At 44.6% G+C, this 27,971-nt stretch overlaps 1 protein-coding gene across 46 annotated transcripts in view; it reads left to right on the forward strand.

The window, feature by feature from the left end:
- MAGI1 (membrane associated guanylate kinase, WW and PDZ domain containing 1) overlaps positions 1-27,971 on the forward strand; it is a 323,880-nt gene that overhangs the window by 22,238 nt on the left and 273,671 nt on the right. Inside the window, exon 1 of one of the 46 annotated variants that reach the window (XM_023935177.2) lies at positions 22,146-22,340. The exons of 44 other annotated variants lie outside the window; for them this stretch is intronic. In XM_023935177.2, the coding sequence (XP_023790945.2) occupies positions 22,238-22,340 (103 nt within the window). In that variant the 5' untranslated portion in view covers positions 22,146-22,237. Of the gene's footprint in view, positions 1-22,145; positions 22,341-27,971 lie in introns of those variants that run through there. One more of the 46 variants, XM_086845080.1, reaches the window with a different exon arrangement.

Below are 27,971 nucleotides of genomic sequence, written 5' to 3' on the forward strand. Positions count from 1 at the left end.
TTTGCATACAAATAAAAGGAAATGTCTTGTGTGTGTGTGGATAATTGATAGCTCTTCCTTAGGTAAAGTCAGCTAATGTAATGCTTGTTAATTTTAAAGCTCTCCTGTGGTTGGCAAGGAACTGAAGGTATCGATCAGGCCCTGAGAGATGCAGTTTCCTGCAGCTCTGGAGGATGATCTCTGCTCTGAGAGTCACGAGTCCACAGTCAGCTTGTTCTTGGGTAAAAGAGAAAATTTCAGTGATTTCTAACTTTGGCTTCCACTCTGCCTGAGATGTGAGCTGTCTGTGCAAAACAGAGCAACAGAGATTTATGATTCTCCCAGTGAAGAGGCGACTTGCGCTGCCGTGACATCTTGTATCTCAGAAGTTAATCACAGCTTTTCTCTGTGTTGCTGGGTTACGTTGCTTTGAGAAAAAACAGAAACTGCTATGAACAGTATGAATAGCTGAAACCACAAGTCCCACTGAGATTACAGCCAGCTCCTCCTAAAGGAAACGGATTCAACCACCAACATAGTTTTTCATTAGATGATTTTTTTTTTTCTGAGTGAACAAAATACCCCTATTGTGGCATAATTGTTTAGTTTTTAGAGATGTAGGCAGAGTTGCAACTACATGACTGTTTGAAATAATAATTCAACTAGATGAGGGGGGAGGGCAGAGAGACATTTGGCTTTTTATTACACTTTGTAGCATGTTGCAGACTAATGCAGCAGGTTTTAATTTTCTTGGTTTCTGTGCATTTTGGCTCTGCAAAGGGGGAAAGGAGGAAAGTCTGTCTTGCATTTCAGGACAAATCTAAATCTGATGGACAAAAGTTCTGGCTATCTGATTGAAACCTTTCGTTGCTGAGACTGAGTGACTTTACCGGGCTGGCAGGGCTGAAGTGATTTTTGTCTCGGATTCAATGTTTTGAATTGGTAAAATGAATTTACTTGTGGTTAATGGGAAAGTTAATACTTTCATTGTGGCGATATGATAATGGCTAAAAATCGAGCTGAGCTGTATGTGGGGAAAATGAAGTATAGAAAAACCATGGAAGCAGAGTTTGGACCCACAGATGTAATTTAATATAAGCAATTTTTGATTTCTGGTATTTTGACCTTTCATACCAGAAACACCCAGAGTTGTAGCCAGTCCTTCAAGATGTGCAAAATGATGGTGATTTTGATGAACATAATTAAACAGAAGATGGTGAAGTTTACCATATTAATGCTTGTCATCTGAAATGACTTCTATGTCTTAGCTGGAAGTACAGAAATTGATTTGGTCCATTCTTTTTCTGCCCTTGTTTTGACAAAGTACATCACTCATCAACAGGAGAGGTTGCTGTTTCATCCAGATGGGCTCATCAAAAGACAGCATTCACTTTACAGACATTTAGGAATTATAAAAAAATTATCAAAGAATGAGGGATCTTGGATCTGTGGTTGTTAGTGTGAAGAAAAGACAACAGTTTCCAAAAGGTGCTTGAGTAGCTACCCACTGGAAGCTTGATGATTTAAACATCACATTGGGATATCCCCATCATTTTTAATTTTACAAATTGCTGTTGTGTTCATGTACTGTCTAGGCTAAATGTAGCAACCATACTTTAGGAAATTTTTAAATATAGGGTTGGCCAGCCTCTGTTTCTTTGTAGACTTTTCTCATGGGAATTGTCTGGCTGGTTACACCATGACCACCAAACATCAGACAATGCAAGGAACTTCTTCCCCTTGCCCCACTTTATTTCCATCTCTCTTCCCAAAGGCAGTCCCTTGGAGTGGTGACTGTGGTTTGCTTCTTTTTTTCTCTAGGAATTTTGTGAGCAAACTGTTGGACTTACTCATAAAGGCCTTTCTAGCATCTGATCTTGGCTAGAAAGTTTTCCAGAGAAAGCTGTGCTGTGTAACTGTTTCAGAATTCCCTTGGGAATTAATAACAAATAAGGGAGTAAAATTAATGTGTTGATCTTCTTCAAAAGCTGCTGAACATCTCGTGAATGTTTCCATGGCCATTGTTGTTACAATCAATGACTGAAAACTGCACTGTGAGCCTGCCCATGTTTAGGGCTTCTTTTTAGGCAGGCTCTCATCAGAGCTTTGGAAATCAGGGTGCAGAAGGCACTCTTGAAAGTAAAGAATGTCTTAGCATAGCTCTGGATTTAAATACTCTCATTTATTTGGTCTTTAATGTTTTATTAACCATCTAAACCAGTTTAGATTGCAGCTAGAGATTCAGCAGCAAAACCAGATAAACCAGTATGTTTTGCTCACCTGAACATTTGTTGATAGGAAGATCCTCCAAGCACTCCTGTGTGCTCTTGTTGTGTTGGAGATGAACAAGCACAGAGCCCTGGCAAGCAAGTGAAGAAGGTGAAACTCCAAAAGAGGTGGAAAACATCCAGACAAGACATACATTTCAAAAGGGTTTTTTTAATGAAAATAATCCATCATGAGGAAATGAGTATGTTTGAGGCTTATTCAGTGAGTGGGAATACAGCTTGAGAAACTGATACAAGTAAACTTTTTCTGAATGGCAGAGGAAATTAATACAGACAGTTGATTAAAAATATGGCAGAACTTTGAATTTTAAACTTCATAAAAAGGACAAATGAAACATCGTTTCTGTAAGCAAAAACAAACCAGTGAAAGACAAATCAGAATGGAAAATAGATAGCAAGTTACTTGTTTAAAAACAAACAAACCCCTCAAACCTGTTCAAAGGAATGAAAAAAAAGGAAATTGCTTTTAGACCATATGAGATGGCTTGTGACTATTGGTGCAGTGGCCTGTGGTCACATGAGATTTTGGAAATTAAGTCTGCTGCTGCTTCTGGTCACTGCTGTCATCTGGAGCATGGGGATGTGCATGACCCCAGGTGATTTGGGAGCAGCTGTCATCCCTAAGCCTCTGACTCCTGCAATGCATGATTTGCTAGAGGGGGATTGGGGTGAAAATTCAGGACTATAAAAAAACCCCCAGTGTACAGTTTGACAGAAAAGTACCTATCCAGCCAGTTTAGGCCCTGCCTGGCCCTTTGGTGCAGAGATGCCCGAAGTGAGGAGCAGCCCTGCTGGGGCACAGTCCTGCTGTGCTGCACAGAGGGACAGCTTCATTTCTGCCTTTTCCCTGCAGTGTCAGCAATTCAGAAACAGGCACTGGGGAAAAATCTGAGCAAGGCTGAAAGACACCGCTTCCAAGGGCCTCTGGAGAAGCTCAGCCCTCCCCGGTCTTGCCTGGAGTGGGAAAGCTGTGCCATGACATGAGGTGGGGCGAGGGGGCAAGTTTGTCTCAAGGACAGAGCCAGATAGCAGAGATAGCTCCCATCCATGCACCTGCAGCAGAACAGTGAGGCCATTTATACAGAGCTCCCTGCAACTGTGCAAAACTGAGAATGCTGCTTCTAAGGCTGCTTGGAGCCCGTAGGCTTCTGGGCTTTGTCAAGGCTTGGAAGCATCTCTGATTTATTTGATTTAACTTGCATAATTATGTGAGAGTGCTTGTGTGGGGTGTATTAACCATTGCAAGGCAAACACAGTTGTTTCAGAATCATAGAATCATTAAAGTTGGAAAAATCCTCCAAGATCATCAAGGCAAACATTCAAACAAATACCACCACACCCACCAAGTCATGTCTTGGAGTGCCGTGTCTCCTCCTTTTTTAACACTTTCAGGGATGGTGACTGCACAGTTTCCCTGGGGAGTCTGTTCCAGTGCTTGACCATTTTTTCAGTGAAGAAACTTTTTCTAATATCTAACCTGAATTTCCCCTGGCATACCTTGAGGCCATTTCTCCTTGTCCTAAAGGGGAAATGTTTTACCATCTCTCATAGCTTTCAATACGGGGGATGTGCTTAACATCATTTCATTTCTATGGTTTTCAAGGCAGAAGGTTTTTAACCTGCTTTGCTTGGAGGTGCAAAGTGATTCCCCCATATCTGCAACAAGATCACCCTTTTATGAAAGGAGCCTGTGGGGCACATCAGCAGCACATGGTGGTGTGGGCAATTATCAATGGCCCTGACACACCAGAGCCAGGTCAAAGCAGAGGCTCAAGAATTGACTAGAAAATGCCTGGGGTTTGCAGTAGTGAAGTACATTTACCTGTGAGACTCCTCACATCCACAGCTCACAGCGCTCCTCTCATCACGTAGCCTCAGGGAGTGGCAGGGCAGGGCTATTTGCATTGATAAGGAAACGTCAGCTTGTATCATATGGAAATGTATTACAGTTTTTGTACACACACAGACACACAGAGATATATATGAAATCTCTATCCTGTTCCTCAGGAGCCAGCTTTGTTTTGTTGTGCTGTGTGAGGAAATGTTTGTCAAACTCAAGGTAGCTGTGATGTAAATCCCCAAAGCAATAAAAGAAGGTTCAACGAGTGCAGCTGCTGTGCATGTAATAAATTGTGTCTCAGGTGTGTAGCAGTATTTGGGGCTTGGTTTTGGTGTTTGTTTTATCCAATTTCTTCACTAGATCTTTAAAGCGAATGTGCGTGCTTGTCAGTGTGCAATGCTTTTTGTAAGTGCTCTTGAGAGAAATGAAGGTGTCTCTTACAGAACCTAGGTTTGTCCTTTCATGTTGCAGAGGTGATTTAGAAAGTCTGGAGGGCTGCCCCAAGGACAGCACCCATCACCTGGGGAAAACTAGGTTATCTCATGGGAGCTGGGCACCTCATCAACTGCATTCCTGGTAAACCTGGGGGAGAAGAGAGTTTACTACTTGTAAATGGCAATGGGCTTTGGTTTGGAGAAGGCTACTTACAATTTGGAAGATAGGATATACATGTATATAAATCTCTCTATATCTATATCTATCTGTATGTATAACTTTATTCACTGAGATCTCTGTAGTCTTCCTAGTTTTTTCTGGTGTGTAAGCGCAGCCCGGCTGGACCTTAGGCGAAATGCTTGTTGACCTGAGGGCAGTCTGGTATCTCAGCTCCTGGTTGATCAGAGGAGGTGCAAAATCCTTCCTGGACAGAGACATTTGGGAATCTTCCCCCAGAAATACGTAGTGTTGATTTTCTGAAGTCATAACATCATGACAAAATTTTGCCAAACTATTTCCTAGTGCCTTTACCAGAACTTGAGAAGTGGTCAGCCACTATTCCCAAATACAGAAGTGATGGTTTTCCAGCAGAGCTTCCATGTGCACCAGTCTTCAAAGATTGTTTTTGGTATCCCATCAGCACCCATGGTCCTGGCTCAGAGCAAGTGTTGATATTATCAGTCCTTCCCCAACTCAGGAACTGTTTGTTATATTTGAAATATTATTTGGGAATCAGAAATTTTGCTACAGAACTTTTCACTAGGTCTGCATTTTTTCTTTTCTCTGCCATCCTTCTTCCACTGCTGTGTTTTCTTTGTTGCCAGACTGGATTCTCACAAGGTGGTGCTCATCCATCTCACCCCGAGGACTATATTGGGTTAGGTTGGGCACCTGCCAGCATTGGAGATAGCTGGGTTAGTCCCAAGCAATCCATTGCAATTTGCATACTGATGAAGGTGGGGCACTGCCTCTCATTTATAGTGTTGTGAAGTGAAATAATTATTTTCCCACCCAGTGACCCGACATGGCTTCATAATTAATTTTTGTAATTGGTGGAACACAGACTTTCTAATGATAGCAGTCAGTTGTCTGCCAGGACACAGTGATGTATTTACTACCAGTTTGCTGCCTTTGACTAAAATCAACAGTTCTACTCTTTGAGCACTGGATGATCCATGACTCTGTGTCAGAGTGGTATTTAATTGACTTACAGGGTTTACTCAGAAGTTGTTGGCTAGCCTTGTAAACACCACTTCCCTGAAAAATCATTTGTAGTAGCTGGCAAGCTCGGTATAAATTTTGTGTGAAGTGTTTTTTTAACGTTTGCAGGTGTTTCTTTGCCTCCCTCCCAGGAGAAAGTCATGTTCTTGTCGTGTTTGTGAAGCAGGGTTGTTTCTGCTGTGGGGCACTGTTATGTGCAGGAAGGGCTGTTGATGGAGTAAAGTGTGTGTAAGTATGTATATATTTGTATTTTACATCTCCATCTCTGGCAAGCAGAGATGCTTCTGATGCCAAGAGCTGCTGAGGGGTCGCCAGTAGCTCCTCAGGACAATGTTTAGCTCAGCTCTGGGCATAAAATAGAGCAGAGTGTGGTCATCCTTGAGATGGGCATGAGAAATTAGTACTGATTTGTTGGATAAAGATTGCTTATCCAACAGTTCAAATCTGATAGGGATGAAAAGCTGATTTCCTCAGGTGATTTCCAGAGTTTCTGCTTTGTTGGGAGCTTCTGTTCAAAACTCTTCTTATTTCTAGTATTCATTATCTTTCCCAACAGGGAAGCCACTTTGTGTTTAGCAAAAGGGTGAGGCAGAATCACCTTTGATGAAAATGTTGGTTCAAAGCCATTTCATTACAAATCAGTGCAAGTTCCAGCAGCACTTGGGCATTTTGCTTGCAAATGTCAGCAGGCAGCCTCAGCATTGTGCACAAACCACTGGAATAAAGCTACAAAGTGCTTAAATGAGAAAATATTACCTTGTAGGTGAGGACCTTGTATGGTGGGAAGTAAATGAAGATGATAAAGCTGTAGGGTCTCCTGGCATGGATGGTATTTTACAATGTGAAAAACCATCTTTTGGGGACTGGACCCACATGTAGTAGGTCACACGTCTGTGGTGGCTAGAGATGTCCCTTTCCAGGCCACCAGGTCCATGGGAAGACAAAGGGAGCATGTCCTGGGATGACAATTTGTCCACATCAATGGGTCAGGCCAGTCTGCAGGGTGGGGATTGGTGCTGGTTGAGTTTAGGGGATGTTTTGTCTTACTGTTGTCCCAGTGGACTGATGAGGTTTATATCATCTTGAGTCCTCTGGGAAGCTGTGTGGGTCAGGTTTGGTGCCCAGCCAGCCATGTATGAATTCTAAAGGGTGTTTGAGCATTCTGCACAGACACCAAGACAGTTCCTGTTGTGTGGAGGGAGGCTTCAGTCAAAGGGCTTTGTTTGTGTTTTTGCATTTTCCAGATGATTTGGCTGAAAACACCTTCCTGCTCTGTGCACACCGAGGTCTCTCTCACAGGGATGAAACTGAGCCTTGGGCATGCAGACGTGACAGTGAGAGCTGTGACTAAAGGCCTGCTCTGAGCAGTCCTGAGTCATTCCCTGTTCAGGGAGAGGGATGGGGAATGGGAGGGCACTGTCCCCAGGCAGTGAGTTTGGGGCTTGCCATGCTAAGGGGGGTGAGGAAGAGGGGTTTATGTGCTTCCCTTCAGGTGTGATCCTCTCACATGCTGTCCCTGGTGTTCTCCCAGCATCACAGTGTGCTGTCCTGGCCAGACCTGGTGTTACACACCCCTCTTGCTGAGCTGCTTCCCTGCCTCTGCACCTTGATTTTGTGTGCTGCTGCACAAACATTTGACATATCAAACTGCAATGGGAATGGGCCAGACAGAGCCAGGATTGCTGCTTCCACCCCCAGTGACAATTTTGGTTTCAGTGCACATCAGACTGCCACCAAAGGGAAGGGGAACAGAGCTGAGAGCTTAAATATTGGCCAAATATACATTATCACCATGAGGAAATGCACTGACTGATGGAGCTGACTGTGGGAAAATAGCTGCTATTTCAGATTTCAAGGTGTGAGGAAATTCTTACTTTACCTAGTGCTAATTTGTAAATTGTAACCACATGAGTGTGACTGTTGCAATTCAGGAATGGCATATACAACACTCTTGATGGATGTTGTGCATTTCATTTCAACCACACAACCTGCCTTGGGCTGGTTTTTAATATATCCCTTTTAAGCTAAAATATTTTTCTGGAGGTCTCTTTAATTTTGGGTGGCCTGCATGGATTGTAGCAACCCAGCACAGTAGGGATGAGTAATAAGAGAGACAATGTTATTTCTGAATTTCCTGGTCTTTGAAGACTGAGGTTAGGTGCTTTGCTCTTCTGGCTGAAGTGGAAGCCTATAGTTTAATTTTTCTTGAATATGTGTATGTATTTCAAGTCTGTGCTTTCCCATAAGTGGTTTGCTGGCCTTTTAGAGGTTTTATTTCTTCAAAACCAAAAGAGTTGGAAGCATCTTTTAGACTCCAGTTGCTTTTGAAATCTGTCTGGGAGGAATGGGTTGAAGAAGAGCTGTGGTGCTACATAGCATGGGAACCTCATCTCAGTTGTATGTTCAGGGTAGCTTTTGCTCCAGCAAGTGCTCTGTTCCAGTGGTCTGGCAGAAACTCAGCAACTCTGGGTATTTTACTGTCAAGCAAATGTAAAATACAAACAGTTTTTGTGCAAGGGGGTCCCAGTAATGCCAGTCACTTCAAACCTTGCTTTTTTGGAGAATGCTTGGCCCAGGCTTTACCAAACAGATCGAGCCCACCTTCTGTCAAGACAGGGCTCTGCTGTGGGTGCTTTGGGAGCAGCTGCAAAGTGCTTGGTGGAAAATTGGAGCGGTTTTCCTAATGCAAAATTGTAAAAAATGGACATGTGAGGTGTTTCTGTGTGTCATGGTCTGGTCAGAAATGCTGGGAGGTGAGTCTTGTTCTCACCATTTTTTGAGGTGCTTCAATTCTCTTCCACGTTCACTGCCTGTTGCCGCACCCCTCTCCTAAAGAGACACAGAAATGCAAGACCATCACACCAGCTTCTGCTCAATTATTGCCTGGGCATCTGTGTCATGCATTATTCTGGGTTGAACATGTTTGTATAAACTCTCACAGCTTTGGACCAGCTGTCTGCTCCTGCCAGACAATCTCAGCCATTCTGCATCTGTCCTTGCCTTGTGTCAGGAGAGCTCCTTTTGAATTAAATTAAATTGAAGGGGTTTGTTTCATTTTGTGTGACAGCTCTTAAATGGGAAATTTCCTTTTCCCCTTCACTTTTTTTAACGCTGCATATTTATGGTCCTGCTCATCTGGCAACTTCAGCTAAGGCTGCCCAGGATTTCCACATCTCAGAGAGGGGAATTTGAATTTTTTCTGAGTTGGTTTTGGGAGAGATGAACCTGTTGGTTTGCAGCCCCCAACCTCTTGGAAATGTCTTAATTGCCAAGATTTAGGGAAAGATCTGTGGGAAGAAGCTTCTTACAGAAAGTGACTTCGTTTATCATTTTTCTGCAGTTACATGGCCTTTGATATTTTTTTCCTACTAAGGAATGAAACTGAATTAAATTTAGTTATATTTCCTTGGCATTTCCTCTGCAACGCTTCATTTATTATGCATAAATGCAGTGTTATGTATTCCAGGTAATTTATATAATTACTGTGCTATTAAGTGTGTCTAGTTAGAATCAACAAAATCAAGAAAATGTGAAATTTGAGAGTCTGCAGTAGTGGTTGCCTGGTTATGTTATATCCTGGATGGGATTCCCATGTGAGATCCTTCCTTTCTCTTTTTTTTGTGTGTGTGAACCTTTAACGCCAGCATGAGTTGCATTAACACTAAATGATTAAACAGGAAAAATATTTCATTGGAATGACATATATGTAAAACATGGCTTCTTTAGTGATGTTATTAGAATATTTAATGTTTTCATTTCCTGGCCTCTGGGAATTTAGCTATGCAGCTTTAGCATTGCCTTCCAAAGGAAACAGGGAATGGTTTCCCCCTTGTTAATTCACAGAGCTGCTTGCCATGGGGTGTTACTGAGGGCCAAAATTCAATGTCTGAGACTATGCCAGTAATTAAATATACATGAACTGTTGGAGCAACTGAGATTAAGGCAAAAATCCACCCAAAACAAAACCCAGCCCTCTGAAAGTAAGAATATTGGATGGGATGTCTTCATGCTTTAGGATATAAATCAGTATTAAGTTTGGATTTGGGAAGAAGATTTTTCTGCAGCACATCAGGAGGAATTGCTGTGTTCTGCACCTCCTCTGCTCCAGCCAGGATGCTCTCCCTGCCAGCAGGGATGTTAACATGAAACATCAAAGGTTTGTAAAAGAGGAGGGATATATAAAAAAGAGATTCCTCCTTCGTTTCCCCACTGTTTCTGGAGCTGTTTGCAGCTCCATCCTGGGTGCTGTAATACCAGGACCTGCTTGGTCAGTTTTTGGAACCAAATAATCTCTCAGGTCTGTTCCAGCCCTGGCCTTTCTGTGATTCTATGATTGTTATCCATCTGTGTTCACTTGTCCCAGGCCATGGTCTCCACCTAGCCAAAAAGACATAATTAGGGACTGCAGGAGTGCTGGGGGATATCTGTTCCTGGGTGGGAAATTCTGCTGAACTTTTTAAAAAATAATAATCTGAAATATTTAAAATGTTTGTCTTTATGGGTTTTATGTGGCTATCAGTCATCATACTGCTGTGCTTCTGCATGAAATCACTGCACTGGGAATATCTCTCAGTGTTTTCAGCCAAGGACTATCAGGCAGCCCATGGATATCCTGAATTCTCCCACACTTCCCTATCAGCAGTTGTCCAAGACTTGATGGCTCTTCTTTCATTTATAAAGATTGGAAGCATTGTCAAGACAGGCTTTCCTGAGGTTTAAACATGCTTTTTAACTGTGTTTTCTTTGGAGTTTTTTGTTGTGCTAGATTATAAAAACTTGGTGGATAAAAGTGTGTTGAATTCCAGCTGGCACCAAAAAAAAAGGCAAACCAAGAACTGCGTTCTGTTTTTTTTTTTTCTTCTTTCATCCAGGATCTTCCCCAGGTACTGTACTGTTCTTGGGTTTAGAAAACAGTATTTTTCTGCAGGGGTTAGAATTTGTTCATTCAGCCTTTAGGCCTTTCTTTGCTCCACAGAGGCTTTTATCAGTTCCAGTCTGAGAGCACAGTGCCCTTTTCCTTGTGAGAAAATGTGAAGCTGTAGAGGGAGGGGAAGGAAAAAAAAGAGCAGCAATGTTATTTCCTCTCTGAAGTCATCACCCACAGAGTTGGTACCAATGGCATTTTAATAGATAAGGTGCTTCCCATCCAGTATTGTGATAGAAATTCCTTGTGTGGAGGATCAGGGAAGTTGGGGAATAAAAAGCATAAAAAAAAAGAAACAAGAAAATATTGTTTTGTGCTGGGAAGAAGAGGAAGGGAAAAATGTATTAAATGGGATAGTTAAATATTCAGTGATTTAATGGGGTCCTGTCAACCTTGTCTAAGAACTCTTGTATCCTAATAAAATAATTCAGAAATGTTGGGTATAAACCAGCTGCTCCTCATAAAGCTCTTGTCCAGCCAAATTGTAGTCAAGGGTTTTTTAGATGTCTGCTTGATTGTACATTCAGTTTTTCTATTTGCTTTTAGGAAAGGGTTTGACTGATATGGGGTTGATCTCAGGAAATTAGAGTGACACATCAGTTTTGGGGCAACAATTTGCCTTTCTGTGTGGATGCTTTGCTTCTGTGGAGAATAATAGATCAAGCTTCAACATCTGAGCAATTGCCTGAGTTTATTATTTAGCTGTGCTGGTTTCTGTGTGTGAAATCTCCATTTTCCCACAGATTCAGCTTGTGGAGGCAGCTTTGGGGAAAGAAATTACTTCAGAGCTTTGAAGAAACAAAAGTGCAACTTTAACAAATTTCATCTTGGCCAAAAGCATTTAATACCAAGAATATTGTAAATGCTTTCTGTTGGAATTGCTCCCTCTGGGCTGCTAATCTGGGAGCAATTCAGGCATTTGCTTCTGACCTTACCCCCCTTCCTGGAGATCAGAGCGCTTCGCTCATGAGAGTGCAAGACAAGGGAAGGAGGGGCTGGCAGAGCTGTTGTTTTCCAAAGGAAATGAAGTAATGTCACTTTTGGTTGGAATTACAGCCTCTGCAATGCCTTCAGAAAAGGTGACACTCCTCAGAAAGGAAAAACAGCTGATGAGAGCTCCTTGAAGGTGCCTTGAATATTTGCATGCTTTCTTCTCTGCCAGCAGGGCAGGCTGGCTGTAGCTTTATGTGAGTTGGTAATTTTATCACATTACCTGTTTGTTTTCCAATGGATGGCAAATACATCCCTTGGGATTAATTCCCCAAGGTGACACCTGCAGGAGCAGGACTCAGAGCTGTGAAATCCCCAGGGCATGGGAAAGGTGGCCCTTAGTGTCCCTGCAAGCTGTGGTGTGTGATGTGGTCCCACTTCACTTTACCTTGCATAATCTGCATTTTCATATTATTCTTTGGGAGGATCGTGGTCCTGGCAGAGAGGGGCTCAGGCTGCACACCCAGACACCTGCATGTTGGATGGCTTCCCACCTGCAGGGCCCTGTTGCTTCTGCACTGTTTTAAGCCATGAGAGTGTTTAAAAACCTTTCAGCCTCAGCAGCAATGTGCAGACAGTGCCGAAGCCAAGACTGGCCTCCTGCAAATGGCAGCTTTGGGAGCTGTCAGGAGTTTTTGCAGTTTTTCTGCTGCAGCAAGGTGCTCCTTGGGACTGTTCAGGAGGCTGGGACTCAATGGGGAGAGCTTTTGTTCTGCTGTGGATAACCATACTGCTGTGCCCCCAGCCTATTTAAGTGATCAGTTGCCTTCTGTTGTTGTTATTTTCTCCTTTTTCTTCCCCCATATGGAAAGCTTCAGTGCTAGTGGAGCAAGGCGTTCTTAAGTACTTGTTTTTTGGAACTAATAAAATCTTCCAGCATTCTTCTCCTGAGCCCACAGCAGCCAGGCAGCATGGTGCAGCTCCTGGAAGGGGCTGAGTGTGTGATGGTGCATCTGGGATGCTGGAGTTTCCATGTTTGGGTCTGCTGGTCCTCAGTTTACTCCAGATCCACCAGGTGTCATTTGCATTTCCAATGAGCCCTTGGCCTTTTGATGCAAAGCCTTTGCACACCCTGTGACCTGTGCAGGGGGCACCTTCTGCAGCTCATCACTTGTGAAGGCTCAGCAAAGGTTAACAGAACTGTTTATCCACTTTTTGCTCAATTTTTTACTTCTTCCTGCCTTTCCTGTTCTTACCCAGCCACTCAGCTTATGGGGGAGAAAAAAAGCCCCAACAGGTTTCCTTGCAATATCGGTTTGAATGTTCTGGAAAACAGGAATCATGAGTCATCGGTCCTAAATGAATGTTTGTGTGTGAGGCTGAAGTGACATGCAAGAGATGGGTCACCTCTGGAGACAGGAAGAGTGTGGTAACATGCTCAGAACTCTCAAGGCTACAGTTCAGCTCTTCCGTTTATAAAATTCTCATTGGGGAGGTTTGTAAACACCTCTGTGTACATTAGTCTCACTCTTCAACTGAGGGTTTCAGCCTGGGAACAGGTTTTAAAAACAAACACCCTTCTTCTGTGGCTCTTCCACTTTAAAGTTTCTTTACATGTCCTTGGAGCTTGCAGAGATCAGCAGTTTCTGGAGGGATTTGTCCAGCCAGGTTTTTTTTGCAAAGTGTAAATGCAAGCCATGGGGTTCAGATGGATTTCTGGATTTCTAGTCTTGAGGGTCTGGTTCTGACCTACTTGCTGGCATTAGGAAAAATGGGTTTATCTGCATCTCCTAGGAAATTTTTGTCAGTTTAAAGTTGTTTTTTTTTTTCCTTTTTTATATATTCTTTTTTCCCTGTCCTCTTCTACCTTTGCTAGACCCTGCCTTCCTCACAGCACACAGCCTGTTGTACCTGGACCATTGTCTCCTCCATTCCAGTCAGCTGGACTGGAGCACACTCAGCTCCTTTAATCCTCTGATTGGCAAAACCATCTGTGGAAATGTCCTCATCTGTGGAGAGATTATTCCAGCCAGCCTTAATTGCCTCCCATGATGAGGAGGTCTGTGAGGGTTCTCTACTGATTCCTGCCCAAATGAAGGGATATTTTGGCCAAGCAAGGTCCCTTTCACTAGTTCAGTCCTCGCTTTGTTCAGGTATTGTGTAATATTTTAGGCACTGCTGACTTCAGCTGTCTTTTTTCTTTCTGACAGAACAAAAGTAGAACAATATTTATGTACCATTTGGGTCCATCCTGAGGTGGTGTTGGTTTTGTTTGTTTGTTTGTTTGTTTTGTAGTGCTTGATCTTTGTCATTTTGGGAATCAGCATGAACCTGAAGGGTGTTGATTTTATCAAGCCTTGGAGTTCTAGTTGATTGACATTGTTTAAGAAGCCAAAAAAAGCCCCAGAACCTACCTAGATTACAACCAAATATCCTAAATCAGGATGAAATTCCTCCTTCGGTGAAATGTGGTTCAGAAAAATATTTCACCACTACAATTTCTTTCAAGAGCTTGACCTTGGATTGTTAGTCTTAAAAATATGCAGTGCAGATGAGGTTTTTATTTTCTAGAGAGGGAAGAAATGCCATGTTTCTCAAAAGACCTCCCTAGAATTAAGGGAAACAAAACCAAAACCCAGAGTGGATGATAAATGGAGTACAGACGAATCCAGGAGTTACAAGAATTTCATGCCATCAGAATCAACTTTATTTTGTTAATTTGCCTTTTTTTTTTCTTGCTGTCCCATTATTCTTGTTGCAATTTGCTATCTGTCAGTGTACACATGCTATTAAAGTGCTTTAATTCTGTGTGAGAAGCTGCAGCCTTGGAAGTTGCAATGCTCATGTGCCTTATACCCAGATTTCACCCAGGCTGCTCAGCTTGGGTGGGCTGAAACCCTCTGCTGAGCATTTGGGACATTCCAGTTTCTGCTGTCTCAGAAACTGCTGCTGAGGGGCCAGTGTCCCATCTGCTGCCACACAGACCTGTGCTGGATCAGGCTGGATCCCTCTGGGCAAACAGCTCTGCCCAGCCTCCCAGCAGTGATGAATCCTCTCAGGAGCAGAGATGGTCATCACTTGCTCAAGTGATGCTTGATGCTCTTGCCTTTGTGTAAGGATGTCATGGGAATACGGTACCTGATGCCAAGCACTTGGCTATGGGAAGGCTGATGTATAACAGGGAATTTAATTAAAAGTTAATTTCTAATGAAGAGGAAAACCTCAAAGGAAAGGGAAGAGAATTGCTATAACAAAACAAGTGGTACAATTTCAGCTCCTGCAGAAAACAGGCAACCAATAGAGAGGTAAAGAGGAGAGGTTAAAACATTGCAATTGGAAGAGCTGCGTTTGCTGGGGAGTCTTATGTTGAAGATGCCCGAAAAAAATAAATGAGAAACAGAAATTGAAGCCTTAAAAAATGTATTTTTCTTCCCATCTGTCTTGTGCCAGATCCCAGTTTGATTTCTGTGTGCACCTGCAACCCAGTTCAGTCTGAGAAAGATCTGAGCAGGCAAAGGTCTACTGGAATGGAAACACTAGGAAATCAGAATTTTTATACTATAGAGAATTATTTGGAAGATTGGTTTTAAGATTTTTTTAATGTGCAAATGTAGTTCTGAATATATATGAGGTGTTGCACATCTATATTAACTGTTTCCACTATATTATTTCCTATTGGTAATGCTCAAGGCCTTGTTAAAATGGGGTTTATTGCAATGCTTGTTCACACATTTACAGAAAAAGGGTATGTGTATAATTGTCCATTACAAAATGAAGCATCAAATGGCAGTTTCACATTGGAGTGTAATGGAAATCTGTTGGAAGACTTTTCTCTGGTTTATTTGGGGTTTTTTCCCTCTACTTAGAGCCCTGTGCAGCCCCTGCCTTTGTTCTCCTGGCTTGCTCACTCATTACTGTTTGCATCTCGTGTTATAACAAAACAGCCAAACGCTGTGGTCATTCATCTCTGAAACCTTTAATGAGCTTATCGGGAAAGAACTATAAATATGTATCTTGTACTTCTCTTGTATCAGGAGATGCTTCCTCAGGCCATGAATAATTAGGTTGGCCCACCTAAGCTAATTACAGACTGTCACTATTCAAAATACCCTCTGGGTAACTTTGTTAGGGCTTTCTGATGAGGTTAATGGCTTCTCTGTAGCCTAAATATTACCTTGGCCTTTACTACCCTGATCAAAAATGCACTGTATGGGACCCTTTGCCATGCCAGTTTGTGAGTTGTTTTCTGCTAAAAGCATCATCTTTCCTCCTCCTTGAGTGATGATCTCCGAGGGACAGGGGAAAGCTTGTCTTGATCAGGCTCTTTTGGAGTCCATCCATCGGCTCAGCAGCGCAGCTGTAAATGCTTCTGTGAGAGTCTGTTGAGTGGCAAGGTGGAAGACAGCAAGTCCTAAGTGTCCCTGGTAAATCTGATTGTTTGTGCTTCTGCCATGATTACCTTTCAAATCTGTTCAGTGCTGTCTAGCAAACTTAACTCACCCGCTTATCTTCAGGAAAACAAATGTACCAGTTATTGCCTGCTAGAGAGCGCGAGCTGAGCTGTGTTTTCAGTGGGCTTGCCGTGATTTTGTTTTGACAGACTGAGCTGTGTTTCACTTTGCTTTCATTTTTCACCCTGTCAGAGGAATTTTTAGTGCATTTTTTCCCCCCTTCCCCTGCCTCTTGCTGTCTCTGTGGATCAGTGCACTGAAGCAGTGACTCCCTCTCCTCTGCCTTGCTGGTTTGCAGCTTCTTGTGCCACAGAGGCCTGAGCTGAACCTTCCCCGTGGGAAGCTCGGGTCAAACCTCGGCCATCTCCATGGGCAGCATCTTCTGCCATGGGCAGGACATGCAGGAGAGCTGCTAGGGGCAGGTGAGCCTCCAGGTGGGAATGTTTTAGGCTGTATGAAAGTTTTATTTTTCCCTTGACTTGTGCTGTGTTTCCCCTGACCCATCCCAAGGAGCAGCACGCCTTGGGCTGGATCACCTCCTCTGCTTGGGGTCAGCTGTGCACACTCCCTCTGCCTCAGTGTGGGGAGGATGTAGGACAGTTTCTGTTCTGTTGGAGGATGTAGGACAGTTTCTGTTCTGTTGGAGGATGTAGGACAGTGTCTGTTCTGTGTGCACAGGGTGATTTGCTGAAGTTGATGTGTGCAAGGATTTAGGGGTTCAACTTCCACCGCTGCCCTCAGCTGAGCAATGCCCCTTCATGGGCCCCTTTGCAGTCACTGTGATGATCTCAGGAAGCTTCATGTCCATGTTCTGAAGTGTTAATATGCTGGGAGAAAGCTGCTGTGTAATAACCAGAATAATTAGAAAATGTGAGGGTTCACATCAAACTCACTTGCATGCACTGCCAGGCCTAAACTGAGCTGGTGCTGAGAAGTTTAGTGGTGACTGAGTGATACTGATTGAAGCCAGGGGAAGCTGAAGTCAGGTTTAACTGTGCCATCTTCATGGCAGCAGTCTCTGAACAGCCTCTGTAACAGAGCCCTGGGGGAATGGCCTGTGATCAGTGGTACAAATCCCTTGGTGATGCTGCAGTCCTGGCCCTGGGGGTCCTGAGCTCCAAGGGGAGCAGCACAGATCCCTCCTGCACCCAGGGCAGTCTGGGTGTCATAACCACGCTAGACACACCTTGGTTTGTTCTTTTTACTAGCAAAGGCCTTGTGTTTGTGCAGGGCATGCCCATGGAGCTTTCCCTGCCCAGGCTGCATGTCCCTGCCCTGCTCCCCACAGCAGCAGGCATGGCTGGGTCCTGTGGGTCCATGCTGGGACTGCAGTGACACATTGCTCCCATGGCTCTCACTGCCTTGGGATGTATTCTTCAGGGACCAGATACTGCTGCTCTGCCTGCAAGGAGCTGAAGTGATCCTGATCATGTATCAAATTCTTAAGTATTTTCTTCTTTTTTCTCTTCTGAGCTTGGATTTCTTTTTTTGGCTGCAGTTTCCCTTGTTTTATGGGCTGTATGTGCCATTCTTGCCTGCTTAATACTGCATTTCTTGAGAAGTTCAGTCGCAATGCAGTGATCAGCAGCTCTGGCTTTATTGTGAATTCTTCCAAGTTCTCTCTCAGTGTCTAGCAGTGTACTCAGGACAAGCAGAGATTTATTTGCATAACTGGTCAAACAGAGGTTAGTGTGAAATAAAATACATGCATGTGCTTCTCTCGGCCTCCCCTGATGCGAGGTCAAGGCTGGCTTATTTTTTCTGAGTCCTCCCATTGTCAGAACCTCTCAGGGATCTGGGCTCTGGTCCACTTGCTGTCAGTAGTAGTTTACTTTGCTTCTCAGTAAATTGTCCAAGTTTGCAATCCTCCCCCAAGGCTATCGTATGACAGCATCCCTCATGTGATGTGTCTGGTAGCAGGAAAAAAAAATCTTCTTTCTTGTATTCCAAATATACAGCCCTTTCAATTATGTATGAGTGAAGTGCTCAAAGGATGCAAACCTTTGAAGTAGGCTCAGGTGTCTCTTCTCCCCCATTCTCCACCCTCCCTGGTGCTTTATTATGGTGGTGGGGTGAATTTGCCATTCATTGGATGAAACAGAGGGAGAGAATGATCTGGAGAAACCCAACCAGGGCTATAGCAAGATAACATTTCTGGCTGTGGTGGTGCTTGAGGCACAGCCTCTGCCAGCTGGAGTACTCTTTGAGAAAGTACTGCCATGCACTTGTCCTCTCTTGGGATTTTTCCTGAAGCAATTGCTGCTGCTGTTCCTTGAGACAGAACTGTGGAATGGAGGACACATGTTCTGACAACCTAAGGCTTTCTCCATGGACAGAATGAAGCCTTGAGCAAGGCAGTTCAGTGCCTAAGTGATACAGAGCTCTCAGAATGGCTGTGGGCCAGTTCAGGTTTCGCTCAAGTCCTGACCCTGGGATGAGCCCAGGCAATTCCCTTCTCAGATATCCCCAAAACTTGGGGCCCAGTGTGTTGGTTGCACCTGGATCTGCTGCATGAGGTGCTTTGGGCAGGGCCTGAGGACAGACTAAAGGGAGCAACTCACCTCCTAGGAGGTCTCTCCCTTCAAAAGATGGATGATATTGGCATGTGCCCCTCCTACTCTTTCTGGTCTTTCTCTCCTGCCTCCATGAGAAGTAACCAGAACTGTCCTCAAGCAGTGGGGTGATGCTGGAGAAGGGACTTGCCAATTGCATGCAAGGGCCAGTGTTCACATCCTGTGCAGCCAATGTGTCCACAGCTTTCCAGACCCAAATCTCTGAATCATTGTTTGAGATATTTGCTACTGGAATTCCCTTCCCTGCCACTAGAGAGGGATCAGAGATGAAAGGAAGGTAGTGTTAACAGTGGGAAATGGCTTTTCCACTCCTTCCCTTTGAATGCAGAATGCTTCATTCTGCCTAGAGTTTAGCTACAGGTTACATTTAAAGTCTTTGTTGAAGCTGGAAATGGTTAAACTGGTAGCTCAAAATACATAAAGGCAGTGACTTGAGACAGTGAGATAGGAGAAGGTGGCAGCAGGGCTGTAACTGACTTATTTATTGCAGCCTTGAGAGCAAGAATTATTACAGAGGACAAAATTCCTGTGATGTTTATATAAGGCTGTAAGAAATTGATTACAGCTCAGGTATGTTTTGTTGCATGCTGCTGGGAGGAACCATAAAACTCATGCAACAAAGTTTTGAGCATCGTGTTATTGCTGGTCTGCTCAGAAGCCCATTTGCCACAATGAAAATCTTTCATTTGTTCTTTTTGCTAATTCCAGCTGTGTTCTCTTCCAACTTCTGTGAGTTGCTGCTTGCAGGATTCAGCTCTTTCAGGCTGCAGTCCTCTGGGGGTGAATTGTTTCTTCTATTCTCAGCCATTTAAAACAAACAAACAAAAAGCTCCGGATTTTGCAGAAGTGTTTCCCCGCCAATGTGTTTTCTTTTAGTTATTATTTGTAAGTTGTTGTTTGTAATTTGTATTATTTGTCCTCTTCTGTCATACTAAGAGCTTTGGAAAGGCCTTCCTAATGTTCTCCCCAGTTCATCCCACCTAATCCCATTCTCCCACTGAACCATGCAGGACTTGATGCACCAGCACATGGTACCAACAGTAGCTCTGGGAGAGGGCAGCTTTCCTGCAGCCTTCTGCCCTGGTGGGGCCAAGCCCTTCACTTGTATTGTTATCCTGGAGTATGCTGGGGGTCCTCAGCAGTGGCTTCAACCCCTGGCCACCCCCTTCTTTCAGCTCCAGAGCGAGTATAAGTAATAGATCTTGTAAAGACTCATTTGGGGTTTGGCATTTAAGATGCTTTACAGCCAGAAATTCATCTCTTCTCTCGCTGTCCTTCCACTTGCCCAAGGCAGTGTGTAATATATCTCAGTGTCTCTGAGCATCCACGAGCTTCTGCTGGTAAATGAAGTTACTTTCACCTGTTTATGTTCTGATATTCTTTCAGGGAATGTGCATTAAATTGTTTTCAAGTGGATCTCCTCTAAATGAATGGCATCTTGTGTCCCTTCAGGAACTGCAAGGAGCAGTAGAATGAAAGGCATAAAAATAAAATATATGCATTACTGGTGTCCAGCAAGACTGAAGACTAAAACTGACAATAAAAGAGACACAGGAGTGCTGTAGTCCTGCCTGCCACCTCACCAGGCCTGTGGTCTCTGTGTGATGGAAGGTGTGGTGGAGCAGGCTGGGTTGCTCATGGTGATGCTGAGTGATTTGGGGCAGGATTTCCTAGCATTTACCCCAGATTGGAGTTCACCCCTGGAAACACACTGCACACAGTGCCTTGCCTTCGTCTTTGTTGATAACTTGGAGCTGACTGTAGATGCTGGTTTGGCCTTTGCTTGGCAGAGGTTTGTGTGCAGAACAGACAAGGTGGTTTGAGGTTCTGAAGCCCACCTGCTGTTTGGCAGTGCTGTTTGAGATGAGGGAGGGCGTGTGGGGGCTGAGGGTGCTGACAGACTGTTTCAGCACAGGTAAAACGGGTTTGATCCAAACTTGTTAGTCAACAGCTGAGTTCATGTGTTGCTGCAGCTGTTCTTAGCACACCTCTGCCCACATCCTCATGTTACTTCAAGGAGAAAAGTCTGGTGAGCTGGACACAGGATTGCTGAGCTGCACAAAAGCAACTCTAAAATTGTTAACCAGCTAATTTTAAGCTATTGCATTACTCTGTCAGTGGCATCAATGAAAGCAGCCACTTATCTCCTGGCATATGCCTATGATTGAGCAGCAGAGTGGGGTTTAAATTGTCATTTCTAGCTTCACTGATGATCTGACACTCTCTGAGCAATCATCCCACCAGATCTCAGAAGATGGAAGTGCAAATCCCACTCAGTCTGTTTGAACCGAGAAGGAAAGTCAATAGAAGCATATCTGAAATAGCTGCAACCATGGGGAGAGGATTAAATAATACACCCCTCAGACAAAAGGATTCTGTTGTGTTTATTTTGACATAAAGAGAATGGGGCTGAATGAGAATGTGTGTGGCACTGTTTTCAGCATGTCCAGCATTTTGAGGTGTAGTTTTGTGTGAAAATGAGGCTCAGTCTCTGGTTGCAGAATCTTAAATATGATGATACTTTATTTGAAACTTCTCAAACAGTAGAGGTGGTGCTTTTGGGAGGACTGAGATGTTCACAAATGCTGTCTATGAAGCTGGATTTCATTTTGATACTAGAAAAAGTGCCTTGACATTTTTTATTATTATTATTGTTATTGTTTTTATTATTATTTTACTGTTAAGTGCTGAGTATCTTTGGGCCTTCACTGACTGGAGGGAACTGTAAGATATTCAGTACATCTGATACTTCCTATGCACATGATCCAAGCATGGATTTGAGTGCCTGGGTTCTCTAGTAAGGATCTTAATTCATGTAATGTAAACTTAGAACATCAAAATTAGATTCAGATGCTCGCTTCTTTTTTTATTTTTTGTCCCTGTTGCAGTCCGAAGCCAAATGATTTACTGTGGAATATAGTTGAATTGCTTGTTTTATCTCATAAAACAAATACGCCTTTGTTGCTCTTTTGGGCTGATGTTTTCCTTAGCTTGCAGTTGTGGCTTAGCTATACCCTTCCTTCCCTCGTGATCTTTTTAATTTTTCTCACACCATGCATGGATCCTGAGTTCAGCCTTCTCTGCTGGCTGAAGAAATTGCCTTTGCCATGCCTTAGGAGCCTGCTGCCTAGGCAGTGGAGATACACTGATAAACCCTTTGCTTTTGTGTTAGAATTGGTGTTTTGTTTTGATACAGTATGTATCATTTCCCATTTGAAACCGCTGTTATTGTATGCTTGGAAAAACCCTCTTACTTGGCATCGGCAAAGGAAGCAGAGTTTAAAAAGAAAGAAAAAAAAAACCCCACTTTAATTTAATAAGCAGCATTTCAGGGTTCCTTTTGTTACGTGCTACCTTTTGAACTCTGTGGAGCAGCATGCAGATCTAATCCACAATCGCGTCACTGCGTTGGGCTGCACAAGTAAACACTTTAAATGGGAGGAAGCACCTGCGCATCGCTATTGTCTCTCTTCTCCCATTAGCAAAAGTCTCGGGGCTGACTCCGCTCCAGCCAAACCCTCCAGGCAGTGGGAGTCCACAGGCAGAGGGCAAAGCTCCCTGCCCTGGGCTGGAGCAGTGGGAGCACCTCGGGGGCCATGGAGGGGAGCATGGGGCTGCGCGTGGACCCCCGCGCACGGCTGGGGTACCGCGCACATCGCCCCGGCAGCGCGGAGTGCAGGGCTCACAGGAGCCAGCAAGGTGGGTCTGGGAAAGGTGTGCTCTGCCTGGGACTGGGGCTGGGGAGGCTGCTGGACCTTGAGGGCCACAGTGCTCTCAACGTGGTTAATGCTCTGGAGTTATCGTCCCGCTCGTTGGGTTTGTGTAACCGAGTGCTCGACTTGATTGATTTCCCATGGAGTTTGTGTTCCTACACTGTTCCTTATTGAGGAGCTGGTGAAGTGTGTTATGGGCACAGATATAACCTCTGGCAAGTTTACAAGACAAGGTTTAAAACTGAAAAAACTGTTTTGAATAAGAGTGCTAAAAGCTAAAATCTCTTTAATTTACCCAAGACAGGTCGGGAAGTGACTTATCATGACCCAAAAGTATCTGTGAACAGAAGTGCTGGTATAAAACTTCTTTTGAGCTAGGAAACCAAAACATTAAAAAGTTCATTGATTTGAAGCTAAATTTGGGTAAATTCAACTTAGAAAATACTAGGATGGGTCTTCTGTTTCCATTGCTGTGTTAATGTTGTGGTCTATGCCTAGTGAGAAATATCAGGGAAGCATAGAAATCCCAGGATAAAGAGCTTAGTGTGATATAGGAAATCTTGTTAGAGTAGCATCACTTTGGGGTTTTTAGGTTTTCAGACTCTATGAGACATTTTAGGGTGGTGTGGTACCTGGGGAGCTGGAACAACATCTGATTTATTGAGTGTTCATTTATTGAAGGATGAGATATTGGTAATTATTTTATTAATCCTTCTAACATCAGTTTCCATTTAGGAGAAATTGTCTTTGTGCCCTCTAGTGGAAAAACTATTTACATGAAAGCTTCTAAATTGGGTGAAGTTTTTGCAAAGAAATGTGGAATGTGTGAGAAAAGACACAGAGGAGCAGAACAAGGCTGGAGAGATGAGGGGCTGCAAGAGATGGATGTGCTCAGTGCTTCCTCTGCTTCAGTCCTCCCAACACTCTAACGATGATGACATGCACAGACTTTGTCAAATAGAGAAGATATTATTCAATGTTCACATCAGCTGGACTTGGTGAAATTATTCTAGGTGTAATAATGAGGAAAACTCAGTCTTGGCAAGCTCTGAACCCTGGTCAATCGTTAGTGTTTGCCATCAATGTTCCTCAGGGATGCTGTGGAGAGGGAAGAGCAAAGCCCACTCCAGCCCTTTAAAGGGAGGAGAAGGCAAGACCCAGAAAATGAAAGATCAAGGAATGACACTGCTTCCTCAAAAAAAGTTCCAGAGTGCTTTGTTCACAGCAGAGAGGAGGATGGGATAAAAAAAAGAAAAAGAAAAAAAAAAGCTGATTTAAAAACAAATAGGCTAATCAGTCCAACTTCCCTCTTTAATGGGGTAACTCATTAATGAGTGGGAAGGGCTGCTGATGTGACTGAGGCTTAGGGGCAGGATTTGGATCATCTTGGTGATCAGCAAAACCAGCAGGGCACCAGCATGATGAGGAATGGGGAAGAGGAGGGTGCAGAGGGAGCAGGAGATGACCGAGGGCAGCGGCCAGGGTGGTACAGCGTGGTGGGACCTGTTGTGCATGGCCAGCCCAAACAAACCCAACACCGCCTGAGGTTTGAGGAAAAGACTCAAATCTCTCTCTGGGTCATCCTTGCAGAAGCTCTGTGCCCAAGGCAGGGCTGGTAATCCCTGCTGCAGCAAGGGGAGCTGGGCAGTGCAGGGCCCGAGGAGGTTGCAAGTCTGGAGATGAAACACAGAGGTGGGAGGCTCAGCAAATGGTGAGGCTGGAGAGGGAATGCTGAAGGAGCTGTATTTGGAAATATAAGCCTAAGTGCAGGCGACAAATTTTCTGATGCAGAAAAGATTTCTGTAAAAAGGATGATCATTAGTTCTCACTGATGAAAAATACCTTGATTTGCATGAAAAAAATATTCAAGGTGTAGACTAGGGAAAAGTTTCTCACTAGGAGGTAATGAAGTAAGAGCAAAAGAAATTGTAAATCTGCTTGACTGGAGGATTTTCAGAGCAGTTAAAGCAGTGCCTCTTGCTGATGGTGTGATTTCTCCCCCTCTGTTGCCTTCTGTCCATCCACCCGCTACACAGGGTCTATTTCACTCATTAACCTTCCAAGCTGGACTTTTATTTCTCTTGCTAGAGTTGGTTTCAGGGGCCAGGGGTCAAAACCAGTAGCAGTGTAATAGGCTATTGCATGGCTTTGAGATATAAATTCTGCTCTCAGTGCAGTCATGAAAACTTCAAGCACGGATGTAGATCACAAGAAGCTGCTGCTGTCCCATATATCTTCCCTTCTCTGTTTCTTTCTGGAGCTGCTCATTTGGGATGCTATGACAGCAACAGATGTGAACGTGATGGAGTCCCCACACCCCCCTCCCATCACTGTCATCCTCCCTTTCCTCGTACTGGACTGTCATTCTTGTTTATTTTGGTTTGAATTATAATTGCAGAAACTCTAGCAGTGTTGTTTACGTGCTGTGTGCCGTGAGTCATTGTTTGTGTTTGCTGCTGCTTGCATTGCCCATGCTCTCCCCCCGTCTCACACTTGCAGCCTCAGTTCCCCTCCCAGATCCTGGAGCCTCTCCTGTTCTGAGTCTACAATGTTCAGCATTCCTCTGAGTGCATGGAAAAGCAAGCTGATGAGGGAAGATCCAGGATTAGCCCCCTTTTTTTTTTCCTTTTCTTTGTTTTAGATTTCTTCTGGCATTTTGTAAGGGTCCTTGTTCAAACCAAAAGGTTCCTTGGAGACTCATTCCCTCACACCTCTGTGCTCAATTAGTCCCTTATCATATTTCTGCCAGGCTGTGAGATCAATACTGCGTTTTCTGGCTTGCAGATTTCAGGAAGGAGGGGAAAAGAATCATGTGAAAAAAAGACCTTTTTTGAAGTTACTGAGATGCTCATGTGCAATTCCAGCACCTGTCATCACAGTGGAGGTGTTAATCCCTTCGTGTGCATTGGCACTGGGGTGGAGATTTTGGCATCCTGCACAAGATCATAAGTTTGGACCAAGAGGGGCTGATCACACTGGCCTCTGAGAGGGGCTGTGGGTACTCTGGGTGGATGGGAAAGAGACTCTCCATACCCTCATGGCCTTGGGTGATCCCTTGTGCTTCTTCTTCCTGCTTGGTAAAGTGCCATCATTTCTAGTCAAGAAAATCCTTCAGCTCCATGCCTGAGAAATCTGAATGGTGACGGCTCGCAAGTCACTCCGTGGATTTATCAAGGAGAAACAGACAATTTCTTTGTGTCAGCCTAATGGAGCTTCAGCTCACAGAGCTCTATGTGGGAGAATTAACGATGAGTCTCGAGTCTCTCTCAGGTTGCCCAGAAGCTCAGCAAATGTTTGATTGTGAATCTGGTGTAAAATAGCTGCAAGCTTCCTGTGCTGCAATTAGCAGCCTTGATAGGGAGTGGGCAGGTTTTCAGGTAAAAAATGTCCATTTTGACTCTTTAAGTGTTCTCAGATGCCCCATGGAATGTAAATGTTTTACTCTATTTGTAATGCAAAACCTTTTAATTATCTCCAATTCATAAATCCCTAGTTTGGTACTTCACATCTTGTAAGAAAATGCTCATCTTTAGTGGGTAGTAATCAGTGTCAGAGGGAATGGGGAATAGATGGTGTGTTTTAAATGGTGTCAGTTCCAGCAACGGGAATGTATAATTTAAATCACTTATATTTAATCATCCTTTAAACACTGAATTCCAGCCTCTGCTGCTCGTCTCTCAGGAAGCTGACAGCTTTATAATGCCACTATGGCAACACTTGAAAGTTCCTTAAACTGCTCGAGGCTGTGATGTGGCTCTGTACCACGTGTATTGGTGCATCCATGGCTGGTTCTCCGAGCCTGGATGCAGCTGGATGCAGGGGTTGGGCTCTGCTTCACCCCCTCCCAGCCCCAATTTTGGAAGTCTCAACTGGTTTACCTTTTTACGGAGCTGTAACATCTGTTGTAAGTACTGCTGCAAATGTAACAGCTGCTGAGGGTGGGATTATGGATCTGGGGTCTGTGTGTAACAGCTAAACATATTCTAGCAATTCAGCAGGTTGAAAAATGAAGCAGATCAGGCTGTGTTCATCATGCTCTGGGTGTGTGTGGTGGGGATGTTTCCTGATGGAGAGAAATTGTGCCTGGTTCAGCCTGGGTTCCAGTGCCTGGAAGTGTGGGGCTTTGACCTCATGCATTTCAGCAAGGAAAGAGGGCAATGTGGGGTGCAGCAGGTCCTGATCCTGCCTGGGGAGCAGAGCAGCAGTGCCCTTGGTGCTTGTGGCACCCCCCAGTTGTGACCATCGTGTGTGGGGCTGGTGATGTGCATACGAGACACTTGCTGTCCACTTCAGTGACAATGTGCATGATTTCAACCTGCACGTGTATATGCATATATAAATACTTGTGCACATATGTAAGGAAGACTGCAGGCACTTTTAAAAAGCATCTGAGAAGCCCTGCTTGGGATCATGTGGGATTCTGGCCCCTCTGCCTGCTCCCTTGCCCCTGCCCCCACAGGCAGCCTGCCTGCAGATAAAATAATTTAATGCAATTCTTGCTCCCAGAAACTGGTTGATGGCATTAATGGAATGAGTGGAATTTCACCCATACAAAAATACATCTGGGCTGCTGGAGAGTGAGCCCCACAGCAGGGGTTAGGAGCAAAGGGTCAGTGAGTTCAGAATCGGTCACCTTAATTTGCGATTGCCCGTTGGGATGGCATTAGAGCTGACTGGCCATCCACGTGGGCAATAGGTAGCTTCTGTTGTGCCTAGGGGTCAAATGGTATAGTCTTAAATTAGAAGCTGCCGCTTCTGCTTAGAATAAACCTCGCTTTTCTCTGTGTGTATGAAAACGGGCGCGTTCCAGGCCCGCTCTGCGAGCGCGCACCGGCTTTGCAGAGGAGCCCATTAGTGCTTGTGGAGGTTGAGAGCGAGGAGGGGCAGCGGGGAGGAACATCCTAATGAGCCAGGGTGAGGAGTTGACATGAGGACACAGAGTGCTGGGAGGACAGGAGGACACGGAGTGCTTGGAGCCACCTTCTGCCATGGGGAGAGTCCGGCTGTCGCTGGAGGAGCGGCAAACTCGGGGAGCGAGGGCTCGGCGCCGCTGTCGCCCAGGGGAGGAGGAGGTTTCCAAACTCTCCCAGAGTGTCCTGCAGCGTTGGAGGTAGCTCAGATGTGGATCAGGAGATGGTGGAGGAGCTTCGGTCCTTCCCTGCCCGCAGCCACCCAATGAATCGGCCACAGAGGAGGGAAGAGCTGCTGCTGGCCTCATTTCCCCGGGGCTCAGGGCTCTCAGGTCAGGCAGGGTAGGAGGGTGGCAAGTTCACCCTGAGCTGTGGAAAGGATTCTGCTCCCATGTGATAGCCCAGGAAATGGGTGGGAGAGCAGCAAATGAGTGTCAGCCGTGGTCTGAGTCCAGCACAGCCCCAGGGGAGAGGTGCTGGCTTCACTCAGGCTGCACCTGCTTGGAGCATGGGCAGAACTGGCCCCTCTGACTTCCAAAAAACCTCTTAAAACACACAGGCTCAGCACCAGGCATGGTGTGGGCTGGTCTGGGGCTTCCCTGTGCTGCGACTCCTTCCTGGCAGTGCTGCCATGCCACTTCTTCCTTTCCCTGCACCAAAGCCATCCTGGACGGGGACAAGAGACCCTGTGTGACCCTCCCTGGTGC

This window comes from Cyanistes caeruleus, chromosome 11 (assembly GCF_971803275.1).
Source record: "Cyanistes caeruleus chromosome 11, bCyaCae1.hap1.1, whole genome shotgun sequence".
Taxonomy (NCBI): Eukaryota; Metazoa; Chordata; class Aves; order Passeriformes; family Paridae; genus Cyanistes; species Cyanistes caeruleus.